Genomic DNA, 19070 nt, shown 5'->3' with positions numbered 1-19070 from the left:
TGTAAAGCCACACAAAACTAATTCTCTGTTGTAATGTGATACTGACACCAATTACAGACATTTTGGCCTAATAAAATAATAATTGTGTTTCCACTGATATGCTAGGTACAGGTAGGTATAATTTTATTTTTTACAAGTTTAAACAGAGGGGGGATAGTATGACTTTAATAGTGCTTGTTCAAAAATGTCAAAAAATCTTTAGGATAGGCATATAAAATTAGGGTAGTTAAAGGGGCACTAGCTACGAGATATATAAAAAATCTAATATATGATTTTTTTTTGTTCAATCATTAATGAAAGTGAAATAGTGAAATAATTATTCGCTTTTAGACGCCAGTATGGTTCAATTTTTATCAAAATAAGCTAAGAAACATTGATGATGAATTATTCACTTGCAAGTGAATAATTCGACCTCATTGAATCCGTATTCATGTGAACTTCAATTTAACCCCTTAGCTTGAGATGGATAACACGTGAATTGTATGTGTAAAGTTATTTAAAGGAAAAGAATGTCAACATTGAAAGTGAAACAAAGGTAAATCATTTGATTGACTGATCTGATCCACAAAAAATCATTCTTATACAGGTAAAAACGATGATAAACATATATTTTTAATCTATAATATGAAATTAAACAGACCTAGAAAAATCCAATAGCACGAGTTCGCTTAATCTATTTATATCTTTATTTATGTTTACATCGCTTATATGGGCATCAGATGACTTTGGAGGTCAACTCGATAGTTAATTAGATGGCGTCTAGCACATGTCTAGACTAAAATACACACGAAGAAGCTATGTGTTATATCATGCCCATGTCCTGTTAAATGTTTATTTTAGACTTTTAATAGTTTGGATAAATGTTTTACATTGTTATAAATCAAGTATGAGAATTTGAGTCAAATCGGTGAACATGAATTTGACAGCTAGTGCCCCTTTAAGGTTAGCGGAAACATAATTTCTTTTATTTAGCTTTAAGCCCTTTCAAACTTTTAGTAAAAAGATACTTTTTTGTTATTTTTTGGGATGTTTTAGTCAGTTACTTGATTTACAAGTTCTAATCAGCTACAAATAACACAGGAATTTTTTTTATGTCAATGGACACACATCTAATATTATTTATGTCAATTGCTCGTTTTCTTTTTTTATTGCAGTGAAAATCAACATCCTTCTGCTCCCTTCCCCTGCTTATACATTTTGTTTAACATGTACATACAAGTGGCTATTATTTACTTGTGGTAAAATTATCTCCCTTAGTCACTAAGATGGTTGTACTTACATGTATATATATATAGACCTGTAAGAAAGTCATATTATCTTGTTTTCTTGAATTTCTCTTGACTGCATTGGTCTAATAGAAGGTTAAATCTTCTGTCTAAAAGAGATGTCTTTACTATTCATAAAAATATAGTTTTAGTTTCCTGGACATTAAAAATCTCTTTGTCTGCTATTTTCAAATATGGCCTATTTATTTGATTGGAAGCCTACAGAGAACATTTTTTGAAGGCCTTGCACAGTTTAAAAATGAACATCTGTGTGCAGTATATTTCTTTGTTGAGTTCATGAGATAAAAGGTTGAACTCTTATTGAAAAATAGTTAGTCATAGTTAGTATATATATAAGCCAGAAAGAGTGGGGATTATTCAAACCTCAAAAAAAGAAAATTTAAATCCAACAAATTTACTTATACTAGTAAATATTACTTAAAATTGAGAATGAAAACGGGGAATGTGTCAAAGAGACAACAACCCGACCAAAGAGCAGAAAACAGCCCAAGGCCACCAATGAGTCTTCAACACAGCGAAAAAATTCCGCTACCAGAGGCAGACTTCAGCTGGCCCCTAAACAAAAATGTGTACTAGTTCAGAGAAAATGGACATCACACTTAATTCTTAAACATATAAATGAACCAAAATTAAAATAAACATACAAGCCTAACAAAGGCCAGAGGTTCCTGACTTGGGACAGGCGCAAAAATGTGGCGGGGTTAAACATGTTTTGTGAGATCTCAACCTTCAACATTTGTTCAACATGTTCAAGTATATATAAAATACACTTGTATAAGTATTACACCTGACTGACATACAGAGGAAAATATAACATAATTATAACAGGAAAAAACTATTTGATGAATGTTTATAGACTTTGTCATAGATAGATATGTCAATAGCTGATATAGTGTAAGGGGCAGATTTATTTCAATGTAAGGCAATATTACCGGTACATAAACTCAAGAGTAACAACTTCTTAAGAAGTTGGATTAAAGTAAATTTGAAATCTGTTACATTACACTTTCAAACTAAAATACTAATATAAATTTCAGATGAGGATGAAGACGACAAAGATCCATCATTACCAAAGTTACTGGAGTCATTCAGTGAAGTAGAAAGATTACAGGGAGATAACAAGTATTTCTGTGACAAATGTCAACACCATGTAGAGGCTGAAAGATCATTGCATTATAATGTTTTACCTGACGTACTGTCAGTTCATCTAAAAAGATTTTCTACAGTATCAGGGTAGGTATAACAAAAAAAAAAATTACGTAATCAATTACATCATTTATTTTCGTTTTTATTGCATTTTACCTTTACTGCAAGCAATGCATGAAAACAGAAGTCAATTTCCAGTAAAATAATGACCAACAATCTTTCCAGTAAAATAATGACCAAGAATCTTTCCAGTAAAATAATGACCAAGAATCATGTTTTTGGAATCTTTTTAACAGCTAATGGATACTATCATGACTATTGATGATGATATGACTCAGTGTAAACAGGACACATCACACGGATGCACATATTTCTGATATGGTGCGTCCAGACAGAAAATCATCCTGAACCAAGAATCCAGAAATTTTTAAACACAATTGCTGTCATTTCGAGATGACATGAAAATTGGTGTCCTTTTTTCAAACTGTAGCAATACCGTTTCATCACATTTACTTCATGGGTTTTCTTACCGTTTTTCTAAAAACGTCCAAGATCGATTCGTTCTGTTTATCAAACAGCAGGGAATCATTATAGTTTAAATTTTATAACCTTTATAAGTGTTTGAAATTTATTGATAATAGTTTCACTAGTTTAATTTAGGGGTAATCATTTTGCATTTAATGAAGAAGTGTTTAATCTGATGAAGACAATTTCACGCATGCATATACCATTACAGAGTAAATAAAGCATATGTTTGACTTATAGAAATATTTCACACATGCATATACTATTACATAGTAAATGAAGCATATATTTGACTTATAGAAATATTTCACACATGCATATACTATTACATAGTAAATGAAGCATATGTTTGACTTATAGAAATATTTCACACATGCATATACTATTACATAGTTAATAAAGCATATGTTTGACTTATAGAAATATTTCACACATGCATATACTATTACATAGTAAATATACCTGCCTGTGTGACATTAAAGTTTGAATGGATTTATTTCAGGATATTTGGCTATATGTCTAAGATAAATGACCATGTGAGGATACCGCTGTCATTGCCTTGTTTACGACACAAATGTCCGAGACCATGCAGTAGATCTGATCATAGGTGGGTATACTTTTACATTTTCAGATCAGGTTAAAATGTTATTCAGATCAAGTTACAATGTTTGTCTTTGTTGTTAGGCAATTGATAAAATTGAGAATGTAAATGGGGAATGTGTCAAAGAGACAACAACCCGACCAAAGAGCAGAAAACAGCCCAAGGCCACCAATGGTTCTTCAACACAGCGAGAAAATCCCGCATCCGGAGGCGGGCTTCAGCTGGCCCCTAAATAAAAATGTGTACTAGTTCAGTGAAAATGGACGTCACACTAAACTCCAAAACATATAAAGAACTAAAATTAAAAAAACATACAAGACTAACAAATCCGATGTCAGAATAGGTAACAAAAGAAACTAAGCAAAATGAACCTTCTTAGATGATAATTTATATTATTATAATATCATATTATTCAAAAGCTGTGATGTCTGGTCATGATTTTCATGTCACAAGTTTCTATTATGTATTGACTGAATCTTACTTAAAATAGATGCTTATTGACCTGATATTACTAAACAATAGATTATGAATACCAGTTTTAAATAGCTAGTATTTGATTGAGGTTTATTAGAAAATTCAGTCAATCAGAATCATGCTTTCATTTGACTTTGGTTAGCTGCGTAAAAAAAATGGCACAAGACTCAAATTGAAGGCAAACAACATTTATTTGGATACAAGAAAGAGCACTTGAACAGTAAATGACAGAAAACCCTGAAATTTAAGAGTGTACACACGATTTTAATGATTTTATTATATGCCTTCCTGGTCACTGTTTGTGTACTATTTGAAATGAATAAAAATGTAGTATCAAAGAGGTATCCCATATTTAACATAACAGTAAAAGAGAAAAGAAACAGGTTTAAAACAAAGAATAAATTAAATGATCATTATTGAAAGGTTAGTCACAGCTTTTGATTAATATGATGTTATAATAAAACAAATACATAGCCTTGTCATCTCTGAGAATACATGATTTTATTTACCCATGATAGTTTATTGACCTCTTACTGCATCCTCAGTCAATATACTTTCATAGGGTCCATTAAAACACGTATTGGCCTCACCAAATGGTTTAGTTTTAAACAAAATTTGTTATTATCCCCTTGCTTTGGAGAGTTAGAGAAAGAGATGTTATGTTTTCTTCATTGATTTGTTTATTCTGTTTAAGTTTTTTATCAAAAGATCCAGTACAGCTGCAGAAATTACAAAATTGTATAGACTTAGTATAGTAACAAAGGTCCAATCAAATTCGGGTTAGCTTAATCTGATTGAATACAGATCCTGTGTCCCTGCTTCAGGAATCTGACCTCTGTTCTACTTTCTGTTCTGGTAATTACTACATCAGCTAATGAAATTTAAGCCTTTAAATTTTTGAAGATGTGTGTCATTACAACAAATCCAGTAGATCCTGAAAGGTCTTTAAAACAGAAAGTAGACATAAGTATTTTGTCAGATCCTTGTGAGCAAAGCATGGACATAGGATCTGTATTTTAATCTGTATAGTAATTACCATAAAGGTGACACATGTAAATGGGTAATCCATGCTTTCACTAAACTTTATTGATCATATGGACAATGATAAACTTTATATTTTTTCAAGTATTTTAAGTTCTACATGAGAATAATGTATAAGACAACAAGCTGTCATTTGTGACTAATCTATTTTTTAATATTCATTAATTTATAAGTGTTACCAGAAGTCCATTACTAGAGGAAGTGTGCAAGCTGTACTATATAGCTGGGTGATCACACTGTCCCCGTTATCAGTGGAAAGCACTATATGTGGTCCTCCAAAATCTCGTTTTTCAACTATGGAATCATGGGTAGAAATATTATCATCAAACAGATAGCTGTTAATTAGTCTCCTTGAGTGTTTGATTAATTATCAGTTTGTTGAAAATAAAGTGAGCAGACTTAGTGCACTGGTTTCTTATTGCCAGTTATTTAACTTCATTTTCAACATTTAGAAAATGATATAAAATTTTATAAAAGAATACATTGGTACCATTTTTCATCGTGCAAAGGCAAATGAGAACTATAAAATCATAAAATCTGCCGTGTCAGACTAAAAATGTATCAAGTATTTAAAAGATATAGTTGTTTTTATACGACCGCAAAAAAATTTTGTGGTCGTATATTGGTATGACGTTGGCGTCGTCGTCGTCGGCGTCGTCGTCCGAATACATATTGGTTTTCGCACTCTAACTTTAGTTTAAGTGAATGGATCTTTTTGAAATTTGACCATAAGGTTAAATACCACAAAAGGAAGGTTGGGATTGATTTTGGGGGTTATGGTACCAACAGTTAAGGAATTAGGGGCCAAAAAGGGGCCAAAAATGAGCATTTTCTAGTTTCCAGACAATAACTGTGGAACGGTGTATGGATCTCTCTGAAATTATACTACAAGTTTCCATACCACAAAGGGATGGTTAGGATTTGCTTTGGGGGGTTATGGCTCAAACCGTTTAGGAATTAGGGGCAAAAAAGGGGGAAAAACAAGGTTGTCCTGGTTAATGGACAAATACTTTAGTACAAAACATAATTTAAAGCAGTGTAAGGGAGATAAATCAAATACATCATTGAAATTATCTCCCTTACACTGCTTTTAAATTATGTATAAAGTAATGGTTAATGAACAATAAAGATAATCTAAAACAGTGTAAGGGAGATAATCCAAATACAACGTTTTGGTTACTTCCCTTACACTGCTTTAAAATTATGTTTAAAGAAATGCATATTTATAAAGGAAGACCAGTAAAAATATCTGCAAATGTTTTCATCTTTTTTTTTTACAAAAAAATCCATATGAAAGATTTGACACTATATTTTTATTAATTCTATTATAAAATAGATTAAGTTAGCACTATGGTAAATTTAAATGGGTAATTATGGTTGCCAACTCCATTGGAAATTTGAATTGAGATTATGACCATATCTTGAGGGAAAGAATTTTTTTGGGGGAAAAAGGGGGGGGGGATAAAAGAAATTGTGGGGGGCCAATTTTTTCTCATTTCAGATTTCAGAAATTAAAAAGAATTATTCTTCAAATATTATTTTTTTTTCAAATTTCAAATATTGAAAAATTTCAAGAAGTAATCTTTAATTGCACAGTATGGCGCATTAGATTTGTAAAATCTTTGATCACATTTATTTATTTGTTATGCCGAATCTAACAGTGTATTTAGATTTTTAATTTTGGGTCCAGTTTTCAAATTGGTCTACATTAATGTCCAAAGGGTCCAAAATTAAACTTTGTTTGATTTTAGCAAAAATTGAATATATGAGGTTCTTTGATATGCTGAATTAATCTAAACATGTATTTAGATTTTTGATTTTTGGCCCAGTTTTCAAGTTGGTCCAAATTGGGGTCCAAAATTAAACTTTGTTTGATTTCAACAAAAATTGAATATATGGGGTTCTTTGATATGCTGAATCTAACCATGTATTTAGATTTTTTATTTGTGGACCCTGTTATCTAATTGGTTCATATTGAGGTCAAAAGGGTCCAAAATTAAACTTTGTTTGATTTCATCTAAAATTGAATTATTGGGGTTCTTTGATATTCCAAATCTAACCGTGTATTTAGGTTTTTAATTTTGGGTCCTGTTTTTTTAAATTGGTCTACATTGAGGTCCAAAGGGTCCAAAATTAAACTTAGTTTGATTTTGACAAAAATTGAATTCTTGGGGTTCTTTGATTTGCTGAATCTAAACATGTGTTTAGATTTTTGATTATGGGCCCAGTTTTCAAGTTGGTCCAATTGGGGTCCAAAATTAAACTTTGTTTGAATTCAACAAAAATTGAATATATGAGGTTCTTTGATATGCTGAATCTAACCATGTATTTAGATTTTTTATTTGTAGGCCCCGCTATCAAATTGGTTCATATTGAGGTCAAAAGGGTCCAAAATTAAACTTTGTTTGATTTCATCGAAAATTGAATTATTGGGGTTCTTTGATATGCCAAATCTAACCGTATTTTTAATTTGGGTCCCGTTTTTTAAATTGGTCTTCATTGAGGTCCAAAGGGTCCAAAATTAAACTTAGTTTGATTTTAACAAAAATTGAATTCTTGGGGTTCTTTGATATGCTGAATCTAAACATGTGTTTAGATTTTTGATTATGGGCCCAGTTTTCAAGTTGGTCCAAGTTGGGGTCCAAAATTAAACTTTTTTTGATTTCAACAAAAATTGAATATATGGGGTTCTTTGATATGCTGAATCTAACCATGAATTTAGATTTTTTATTTGTGGGCCCCGCTATCAAATTGCTTCATATTGAGGTCAAAAGGGTCCAAAATTAAACTTTGTTTGATTTCATCAAAAATGGAATTATTGGGGTTCTTTGATATTCCAAATCTAACCGTGTATTTAGATTTTTAATTTTAAGTCCCTTTTTTAAATTGGTCTACATTAAGGTCCAAAGGGTCCAAAATTAAACTTAGTTTGATTTTAGAAAAAATTGAATTCTTGGGGTTCTTTGATATGCTGAATCTAAACATGTGTTTAGATTTTTGATTATGGGCCCAGTTTTCAAGTTGGTCCAAGTTGGGGTCCAAAATTAAACTTTGTTTGATTTTAACAAAAATTGAATATATGGGGTTCTTTGATATGCTGAATCTAACCATGTATTTTGATTTTGGACATTGGACCATAATAGGTAAATTAAAAAAATTCAAGTTCTTAGACCACATTCTTTCTGTGTCAGAAACCTATGCTGTGTCAAATATTTAATAACAATCCAAATTCAGAGCTGTATCAAGCTTGAATGTTGTGTCCATACTTGCCCCAACTGTTCAGGGTTCGACCTCTGCGGTCGTATCAAGCTGCGCCCCAGCGAAGCATTTTATTGTCAAAATATAGTCATAATTGCAACGTGTCAGTCCTTTTTTTGCCGTTTTATACTCACAAGACTGAAGACACCTGCATATTATGCGGATTTAAGTTTTGATTTATCGTTTGTTGCTAGCTTAACGTTCAGTGGCAAATATATCATGCATATTCCATCAATGAGTTGTCGCAAGTGTTATTTAACATGCAGAGAGTGTAACATTCATCCTGAATACGCGTGATACTGGATTTAAAGTCCCTCCTCCGACCTGACGCGGCTGCTACTAATTTATACATCCCCCACTTGTAAGAAAGGGTTTTACTGTTGGAACCGGACAATTCCAGGGATTACTTTATTTCTTTACCCAACTCAACCCTTGAGATTGATTTAGTATTTGAACAAATTAAATCAAATTGTCCTACAGCTAGGTTTTTGAAGTAAGACTTCGTCATATTTCAGTATGAACTATACTTACATAAAGAACATATATTTATTACTCGTTTGTTTACAAAGATAGTGAACGCAACTTTTCATACAATTTTAACCTATAAAATTTAAATGTCGAACGCACGTGTTGTGAACTGCATTTTTTACATGTATTTTAACGGAAAATGTAACAATATCTGACTCTAATGATAACCTTTGTTTGTACACACCATCACCCGAGGTAGTATTACCGTCAAGATCTCAGTTAAGCAGGATCGAAGATGTTCAAATTGAAGAAAGGGCATACAATTATTATCCCTTCTTTTTTTCAAAATTGAGGGTACAATTTGTTGATTTTGCTAAAAATGGTTGTATCTGCAGAATTTAAAAAAAAATCTTATTTCTTGAAATTTGTAATTTGTAACATATATTCTTAAAATGAATATAATAGAATGTTTATTCCTATTAAACTCAATCCTAATCCAGTGTTACTTGTACTGCATATGGATACACTATTTTCTGACCTAATTTTTACTTGCCAACTTTTTAATGGCAATTTTTTTCAAAATTTACTCTGAAACCAAACGTTTATTGTATTAAGAAGTGAGCTTTTTTTATTCCATCTGACAATTTTTCTACGGTTATAATTGTAGTTTTTAAATTGATAGATAATACAAACATTTTTAATATTAAAACCATTATAATGACTCATGACACTGATATAATATGGCATCTAGGATCTGCTATTCATTAACACGTCGCTGGTCAAACATTATTTTCAACTGTGTGCTAATTAAGTTATAGGGTGTTTTGCATAAATTATCTCTACCCAGAATGCATTGCCAAAAATTTGGCCATTGATTTTTGTTACTATTAATAGCAATCTCGCTCAAATCCTGTTTCAATCACAGTTCGAAGTATGGGGACAACGTAATCGCCTTACTATAAAGCGGGTTGCGCACTTCCTCTAGTAATGGACTTCTGGTGTTACTTAAATTATATTAATTATCGACTCATGATTTTCTTCGCAGGTACAGATTATATGGCTTAATAGCCCATGCAGGAGTGACATTGACCTCTGGACATTATCTGACTTATGTACGTGTATTTCATTCTGTACAAGAATCATCCGGATCTCAGGACTATTCCTCTCCATCCAGCTCCAAATCTCCAGCCTTAAATAGGAGCTCACTAACCTCATTCAACTCTCAATCTCAGAGAGCTTTGTCAGAGTCACCACGTGGAGACAATCTGTCAAAGTTTGTCAAGATTCCATCTCAGAAGTATGAGGATTGTTGGCTGCAATGTGATGATGAATCGGTGAAAGTATACTCTGAAGAAAAATTCTGCAGTATGTTGCAAGATGGATCTCTGTTAGGGACCCCATATGTTCTGTTTTATCACAAACAAAACAAAGTTTAGTTAGGAGATCCACAACATACATATTATACATAGACAACATTGTTTTGATAAATAGTAGCAGTATTTTTATCAAAACTTAATAAAAAAACATTGTAGTTGTAAATTTACTGTCTTAATAGATTTGTATTTATGATGTTTATGTCTTTAATATTTGCTAGTAGACCTAGTTCAATTGAATGAACTGAAATACTACAAAGTAACATACATCAAACTAAATTGAAGCCAAACATGTCTTATTATGCCATTCTGTCTAAGGATCACACATAAGGCCAAAAATGAAATTTAATTTGTTTGATGTTGCCTACCTACCCACTTTAAAAGAAGCCGACCTGAAAAATTTTATGACAAAAATCTTTTCAATTTTTTTTTTAAAGATTTGTTTCCTGCTCTAACTTTGTTTTCTTGTCTGATAGATGAAACTTATGTTAATGGCAAAAAACAAAAAAAAAATCCCTACCTACCTACCTAACCCTATAAGGCATGGGTAGGCAACATCGAACAAACAATTTTTATACCCCCGCCGTAGCAGAGGGGGCATTAAGTGTTACCCTTGTCTGTCCATCACGTCCGTCCCCAAAATTGGATTCTGTTCTCTAACTTTAGTTTGCCTCAACCAAATGTTATAAAACTTATATACAATGCTAATTACCACAAAACACAGATCAAGTTTGAAATTAGGTGGTGTCACTTTTACCGTTCATGAGTTATGCCCCTTTATAAACATAAAAATTGCTGAATTTTTTGTTTCTGTTCTCCAACTTTAGTTTGCCTCAAACAAATGTTATAAAACTTATACACAATGCTTATTACCACAAAACACAGATCAAGTGTGAAATTGGGTGGCATCACTTTTATCGTTCTTGACTTATCTCCATTTATTTAAGGGTGGCCTAAGGTATGGTAATTTTTCTGAACCAGTTCAAGACCATTGTCATACAAACATGATGTACTGTAACATCATTTCCTTTTTTGGGATAAAAATCTTTAGAATGTAAGAATAGAGTTTGAAACAACACATAAAATTATTAGACTTTCAACATAAAATGTAATCAAGAGAAGTAAAGCAAGCTAGACATTACATTATGTGCATTTTCTTTTATCTTATGATTAATTTTATGATAGATCTTAAATGGGTTTTAACTACGATTTAGACAAAAAATTGAAATATGATTTGTTTCTGTTGCAATCATTTATAAAAGCAGAAATGTGAAATAATATTTCACTAAAAGTAGTCAGTTTGGTTCAATTTCGTCAAAAGGAGCTGAAAATACATTGCTGATGAATTATTGACTTGAAAGTCTTATGTAATAATTTATCCTCATTTGGATCTATATTTATTGGAACTTTATTCGACCCTTACCCAGAAATGGGTAACACATGTTTTTATTTTTTAAAAAGAAAAGAATGTCAATAGTGAAAAGTGAAATAAGGGATCAAGTTGGAAAAACCATTTCATTGCCTGATTTGACTTTTCTTTCTTATACAGGTACACACAATGATTTACTTATTTTTTTAATCCATGACATGAAATCAAACAGACCTAGGAAAATTGTTATATACTATTGCACATGTTTATATTTATATTTATGTTGACATCAGGTTATAGACCATCAGCATTCTTCAAAGGTCATCTTGATGGTTAATTAGAAGTGTCTAGTGTAAAATACACACGAAATGCTGATACATTATAACAAGTCCATGCTTTGTTAATTGTTTATTATTTGACATTTTGTAATTTGGATGTATGTTTTTAAAAAGTATGTTATAATTCAAATATGAGAATTTGAGTCAGATTGGTAAAAATGAATTAGACAGCTGATGCTATATGTTAAGACAACTAATAAAATGCATTTTTTAAGAGGGTAGAGTGAACTGGATATCTCATTTTTACATTACTTATCTTTTTTTCATTTCATGGACTTAACATGAAAACATGCCTAGATTCTAGTTGAAACTTTGGAATGAGGACCAAATGTCCTTTGATGGTCCTCTTTCAACATGCCAAGGAATATGTTTAAAGAATAGTCATATAATTTTCTTCCAATATCATTACTTGCAGCAGTTATATAGATATGGTATTATACAAATAGAAATAACAATACGTGTCATAGGACACCAAACCCATCTGCACTATCATGTGTCCATGTTCAGTAAACTGAAATGGAGGTCAAAATCATAATGTGTACAAAGTTTCAAGTTGATGTAACCACAACATCATGGTAAAATACCTTAACCAAAAAACATTAACCCCAGAATGTCCTTATTTCACACTTTTACGTTTCTATGTTGAGTGAACCATGTAATTCACTTCAAACAATTTTGGTAAACAATTTTAAAATTTATCATCATAATGAACATGTATAACTAAGAAGTATCAAGTTGATCTGACCACAACTTCATGGTAAACTCCTGGTACCTATACCAAAAACTTTAACCTGATAAAGACTTCTGGACAAGCTGAAGGACGGACATCTAGGCAAGAAAACATAATGCCCTCCTGCTTCTGTAGGTAAGGCATGAAAATGTAAATTGGAAAAAAAAAACATTATTGGAATGTTGCTTTGGCGATTTCTTATAAAATTAAGATGGGATGACCATGCATGATTCAAAATGGTTACTATATGTTTATGGTTGGAACAAAAAAAAAATCACTGAAACAACTGAACCAAACTAGTTACTTTTAAATAGTTTTAGTCAGTATTATACAGTGGTAGCTTGCTATGTGGTATGGGTTTTGTTCATTGTTGAAGTTGTCTCATTGGCAATGATACCACCTCTTCTTATTTTTATGAAGATACTAGTTACAGACTCTCTGGAACCTCTGGTTTTGTTTAGATATAGATGTGTAATTTAAGGGTAATTTTTTATTAACTGTTTGTGTTTGTTGATGTTAAAAACATGTAGCTGTAGTTGTATACTGTATGGTGACTTCATATTTTTAAAACCCTTTAGTAATTAAGTTTCATTCATGATGATGAATCAATTTAACTAATACCTTGTTTGCAATCTGACCTGGGTTAAAAAGAAATTAGTGTCAAATGAAGACATAATTATTTGAAAAAATGTCAAGACTAAATGCTGGCCTTTGATCATTGATTGCATTGTTTTGTATTTCTTTAATGCAAACCACTTTTGAACAACTATGTAAATTCATATAAAGTGTTTGTTTTAATTACTTACACCTTGTATATAATGTAATCTGTTATAATGTATCATATTAGAATATGATGGGCATCAGTAGCAATAAATGTTACATTTGACAGTTATTTATTTGTGTGATTTCTTACAAAAATCAAATTTTGTTTTATTTCCTTGATTAATTATACCCCTGCTCTGAATAGAGAACTCATCTGTCCGTCCTTCTGTCTGTTGCTGTCTATCCCATAAAATTTTGGTCACATTTTTCTCAGAATGAAATTAGGTATTAGGCTTCATTTGGGCATGCTATACTGTGTGATGCATTTTCAGATTCATTGCTCATCCACTTCCTTATGGTCACCAATCCCACTAATTAGTCCCCTACCGACAAAGTTTGCACTCCGTCCATCTGTCTGTCTGTCTGTCTGTCTGTCTGTCTGTCCATCCGTCAGTCTAATCAGTTTTCCACACTTTTTTTCTTCGTGCTTGACGATATTGATTTGAAATTTGGTACTAGTATATACTTTTATCATGACAAGTTACAGATCAAGTTCGAATTATGTTCCAGTCTGATGATTTTGTGCAGAGTTATGGTCCTTGGACTTAGAAAATTCACTCAAATAATCAGTTGTCCACGCCTTTTTTTTTGGTCATGCTTGAAGATATTGATGTAATAATTGGTATATAGTTTTATCATGACAAGTTACAGATCAAGTTCGAATATTTTTCCATGCTGATGATTTTGTGCAGAGTAATGGTCCTTGGACTTAGAAAATTCTCTCAAATAATCAGTTTTCCACACTTATTTTCCTCATGCTTGAAGATATTGACTTGATATTTGTTATATAGTTTACACCGTGCAAAGTTATAAATCAAGTTAGCATTTTGTTCCAGTACATTGAATTCTTAATCGGTAGGGGACTATGTATTGCCATGCAATACTCTCAGAATGCTTGTTCATAATAAAGTAATATGAAAAGAAAGGTGTTGGTGTGAATTCCTGATACGATTTGGAGATACTAAAGGTGTAATACCACCAAATCATGGTACGTCACATCCGGATGCATACGAAAAAGGGTCAAAAAAAATATTCCCTTGAATTTGACAGTTGTAGGAAATTAATCCTACATTTCATTGCAGTAAAAAAATTATGAGTTTGGGTGTTTCAAAGTACCATTGTTTTTGTATTTGGTGTTTCTATAAAATATTTTGGAAACTTGAGGTTACATGGTTACTAAAGCTTGTACACAGGAAAAAAAGGGGTGAAAAATTGATTGGTTAACTTCCAGTGATGGTTATTATCTTATATGCAATGAAATGTTATGTGAAATTTTGTCTGTAGTACTGGACAGGATAAAACTTTACTCATATTATTTCTTTGTTTGAAACAATGATAAATTCTGCACAATTTTTTGAAAAGTGCAAATTTAACAAAGACTAATAGGGAAAAACGATGGTGGTATTACACCTAAATCTTGAACACTTTGCATGATAAGAAATCTTTCTACGTTATTGGTTTTGCATTTTTCAAAACTGTACGAATGTCAATCGACCCTTTAAATAGTTTTCACACGTTATTATAATTTTCTTGTATGTTGCTTAGATTTTTGGTTTGAATGTGTCAGGGTCCATTATCATGCAGATCTGTACAAGAGCTGTACAAACATCTCGTTCTTATTGTCTAACCAACAATTTTGGTCAATTATTTGTACATTTCATGATTATTGTGAACAGTTTTAAGACATAAATCAATTCTAGACAGCAGCATAACTATAGTCATTATAATTATACCCCCGCTTTAAAAAAGTGGGGGTATACTGTTTTACAGTCTGTCTGTCCGTCTGTCCGTCCATCCTATGAATATTTTTCATCACATTTTTCTCAGGAACTACTTCATAAGGATTTCTGAAATTTGGTTTCAGGGTTTATATAAGTCAGCTATACAGTGTGATGCATTTTCAGATTCATCACTCAACAACTTCCTGTTTACCAAACACTCACATATTTTTACACTACTAAAATTATCCAGTTGCAGCGGGGGTATCATCAGTAAGCAGTAGCTGGCAGTTTCACTTGTTATCACTCAATTGCTGCAAAATCACAAGAATTTGATTTAGAGGTACCAATGATGATTTGGGGGTACTGGATATGATTATTTGGGATGACCAGGAAAACTCTAGCAACAACAATGTTTTGTTTGATTATATTATCAATCCATTTTATCTTTACTGATGGAGGAATAATTTCAATATTCTGGAATAGGTCTAGAAGAGAGGTGGAAGATACCAAAGGGGTAGTCATACTCATAAGTCAAAAGAGAACTCTCAATGCCATGGCATCAAATGAAATATGACAAAAGCACAACATAGAAAACAAAAGATTGAGCAACATGAACATCACCACAAACGTCTAGCTGATACAAGTGCTTTAGTCTTCATACATTTTTTTTTTATCATGGAGATAAATGCAATGTCATTCATTAAAGTTTTTACTTTGCACAAAGAAGATTTCATGATTAAAATGAATATCATCATAAAACATTGTAATTCTTCAGTAGTAGGTGCTTTGGTACTGACATGATTTATAACATAGTTTTCTATAATTTCCTGAGAATACATTAAGAAATTATTTAAAAAAAAATTAGGTTCCAACTTCCCAGGACAAATTTTACCTTGGCTGAAATTCTATAATCTTTGTATGTCCATTTTGGTCTTACAGCTACATATTTATACATCCCTGGATTTAAAATGTTAAGGTTTGAGCATTCCAAATGAAGGTAAATTCAGAAAGCACTTTGGACACACAAAATTGATAATTTGCTATCACTCAGTAGGTCAAACAGTATGTGAAAAAGGGAATCAAAATTAACAACCAGTATGTCAAAAGGGGGATAAAAAAACCAACCAGTATATCAAAAGGGGGATAAAAAAAACCAACCAGTATATCAAAAGGGAAATGAAAAATTAACAAACAGTATGTGAAAGGGAAATAAAAATAAACAAACAGTATGTCAAAAGGGAAATAAAGATTAACAACCAGTATGTCAAAAATTTGTAAGGGTTCCACAGAACCCAGTGTCTCGCCTACTTTTGCTGTTGAAATGTATGAAAAAAGTTATGCTTGTAAAAAATGAATACAGTATGCAATCAAATCTATAGATTTATAAAAGAGTTGAAACATAAATTTATTGAATGAACAAATGATAAAGAAGATAATTTTACATTGCTTGATGATTTATTCCTTATTTCAGACAATGACGGAATGTAGGATCGCTACGTCTCGCTTTTTGCAACAAAAGTCGCAGGCTCAACAAAAATGGGGAAAAAATTATTAAAAATTTTCCTCTAGATACTATCTTTTGATTGTAAGAAACTTCTGTCCAAGTTTGGTAAAAATCCAGGATGGTTTATTAATCTAATAAATGTTTTAAAAACTTTTAACTGCAGACTGTATGTAATGTTAACTGGAAGAAAAACTAAGTCCATTTATGAGTAAAATACAGATAAACAGGATTTTTTTTTTTACAAAATTTACTTCTGGATACTATCTTATGATCATAAAAAAGCTTCTGTCCAAGTTTGGTAGAAATCCAGGATAGTTTAAGAAAGTTATTAAAATTTCAAAAACTTTAACCACAGAGTGAATATTTTTGGACACAGACGATGAAATGTCGGATCGCTATGTCTCGCCTGTCTCGACAAAAGTCGCAGGCTCATCAAAAAGGAAAATAAAAATGAACAACCGGTATGTTAAGAGGGGAGTAAAAATAAACAACCGGTATGTTAAGAGAGGAGTAAAAATAAACAACCAGTAGGTGAAAAGGTAATAAAAATAAACAACCAGTAGGTGAAAAGGGGAGTAAAAATAAACAACCAGTATTTGAAAAGGGGAATAAAAATAAACAACCAGTAGTTGAAGAGAAACAAAGAATAAACTTATGTCAAAGGGACATGAAAAATAAACTATGTCAAAGGAGAACACACATGAAATCTAACACACAAATCAGAGATATGAAAGTAAAGTTTGCATATTGTAAGTCTCTCTTGTATAAAATTCTATCAGCAGTGGTCTACAAAATTTGTTTAGGCCAGCATTATTGTTTTGAATGTTTAATTTGATTAAGGAAGTGTTTAAAAACATCCCTTTTAAAAATGTGTATTTACTGTATGAATAATTTGTCAGTAGATTTATTAAAACTCTAATTCTGACTAACATTGTTTTGGTAATAAAAGGATGTTGATAGAAGTATTTAGTGTTTACCTGGTAAAACATGTTTTGGTTAACCAATGGGGAGATATGTTGTAAGATTTGTCACATGTTTAGACCATTGTTTATCATTATTCATTTGATGTGATTGTATTACAATATCGCGTGTGATCCTTTACAAAATATACAAGTGGCTGTTTGATATATTGTTGTTTATTAATAAATATAGTCCATGTTAAAAAAAGCAAAAACAAAAAAAGTGAAAAAAACCCAACATAGTCCATAAAGAAATATGATAAAAGAAAGATTATAGAAATTCATCTAAGGTCAAATTTATCTGAGGAAGTCGGAACCTTAGTTTTTTTTAATAATTTCTTTATATATTCACAGGGAATTTTATTTGTATTATAGTGTAATAATTCAATTGATTGTCAAATGATTTTGCTTGTAAGCATTTTGGGAAGAAGACATATCCAATTGGCCTTATTGACACACTCAGCCTTCATTTGAACTGTTTTTATACGACCTCAAAATTGTTGCCTTTGTATAATGTTATGACGTCAATGTTTTTGCTTGAAGACATTTGGTTTCCAGACATTAACTTGTGTATTAGTGTATGGATCTCTATGAAATTATACCACAAGGTTCCATACCACAAAAGAAAGGTTGGGTTTGATTTTGGGGGTAATTGTCCTTACTGTTAAGGAATTAGGGGCCAAAAAGGGCCCAAAAACAAGCATTATTCTTGTTTCTGGGCAATAACTTGTGTATTAGTGTATGGATCTCAACGAAATTGTACCAAAAGGTTGCATACCAAGATTTCTACCAAACTTGGACAGAAGCTTGTTTATGATCATAAGATAGTATCCAGAAGTAAACTTTTTAAAAATAAAAAATCCTGTTTATCCGTATTTTACTCATAAATGGACTTAGTTTTTCTGCCAGTTAACATAACATTCACTCTGTGGTTAAAAGTTTTTCAAATTTTAATAACTTTCTTAAACTATCCTGGATTTGTACCAAATTGGACAGAAGCTTGTTTATTATCATAAGATAGTATTCAAAAGTAAATTTTGTTAAAAACAATATCCTGTTTATCTGTATTTTACTTATAAATGGACTTAGTTTTTCTGCCAGTTAACATTACATTCACTCTGTGGTTAAAGTTTTCAAAATTTTAATAACTTTCTTAAACTATCCTGGATTTCTACCAAACTTGGACAGAAGCTTGTTTTTGATCAAAAGCTAGTATCTAGAAGGACATTTTTTTCCTGTTTTTCCGAATATTACTTATAAATGGACTTAGATTTTCTTCCAGTTAACATTACATACAGTCTGCAGTATAAGTTTTTAAAACATTTATTAGATTCATAAACCATCCTGGATTCTTACCAAACTTGAACAGAAGCTTCTTACAATCAAAAGATAGTATCTAGAGGAAAATTTTTAATAATTTTTTCCCCATTTTTGTTGAGCCTGCGACTAACAGCA

At 31.5% G+C, this 19070-nt stretch overlaps 1 protein-coding gene across 1 annotated transcript in view; it reads left to right on the top strand.

Annotated features, from left to right (window-relative positions):
• LOC127730777 (ubiquitin carboxyl-terminal hydrolase 1-like) overlaps nucleotides 1-13495 on the top strand; it is a 44316-nt gene extending 30821 nt beyond the window's left edge. Inside the window, exons 8-10 of the mRNA XM_052239326.1 lie at nucleotides 2324-2519; nucleotides 3460-3564; nucleotides 9845-13495. Of these exons, the coding sequence (XP_052095286.1) occupies nucleotides 2324-2519; nucleotides 3460-3564; nucleotides 9845-10235 (692 nt within the window). The 3' untranslated portion in view covers nucleotides 10236-13495. The remainder of the gene's footprint in view (nucleotides 1-2323; nucleotides 2520-3459; nucleotides 3565-9844) is intronic.
• The last annotated feature ends 5575 nt before the right edge of the window (nucleotides 13496-19070 follow it).

The sequence above is a fragment of the Mytilus californianus genome, unplaced genomic scaffold (genome assembly GCF_021869535.1).
Source record: "Mytilus californianus isolate M0D057914Y unplaced genomic scaffold, xbMytCali1.0.p SCAF_2, whole genome shotgun sequence".
Lineage (NCBI taxonomy): Eukaryota > Metazoa > Mollusca > Bivalvia > Mytilida > Mytilidae > Mytilus > Mytilus californianus.
This window is presented reverse-complemented; position numbering and strand designations above follow the sequence as displayed.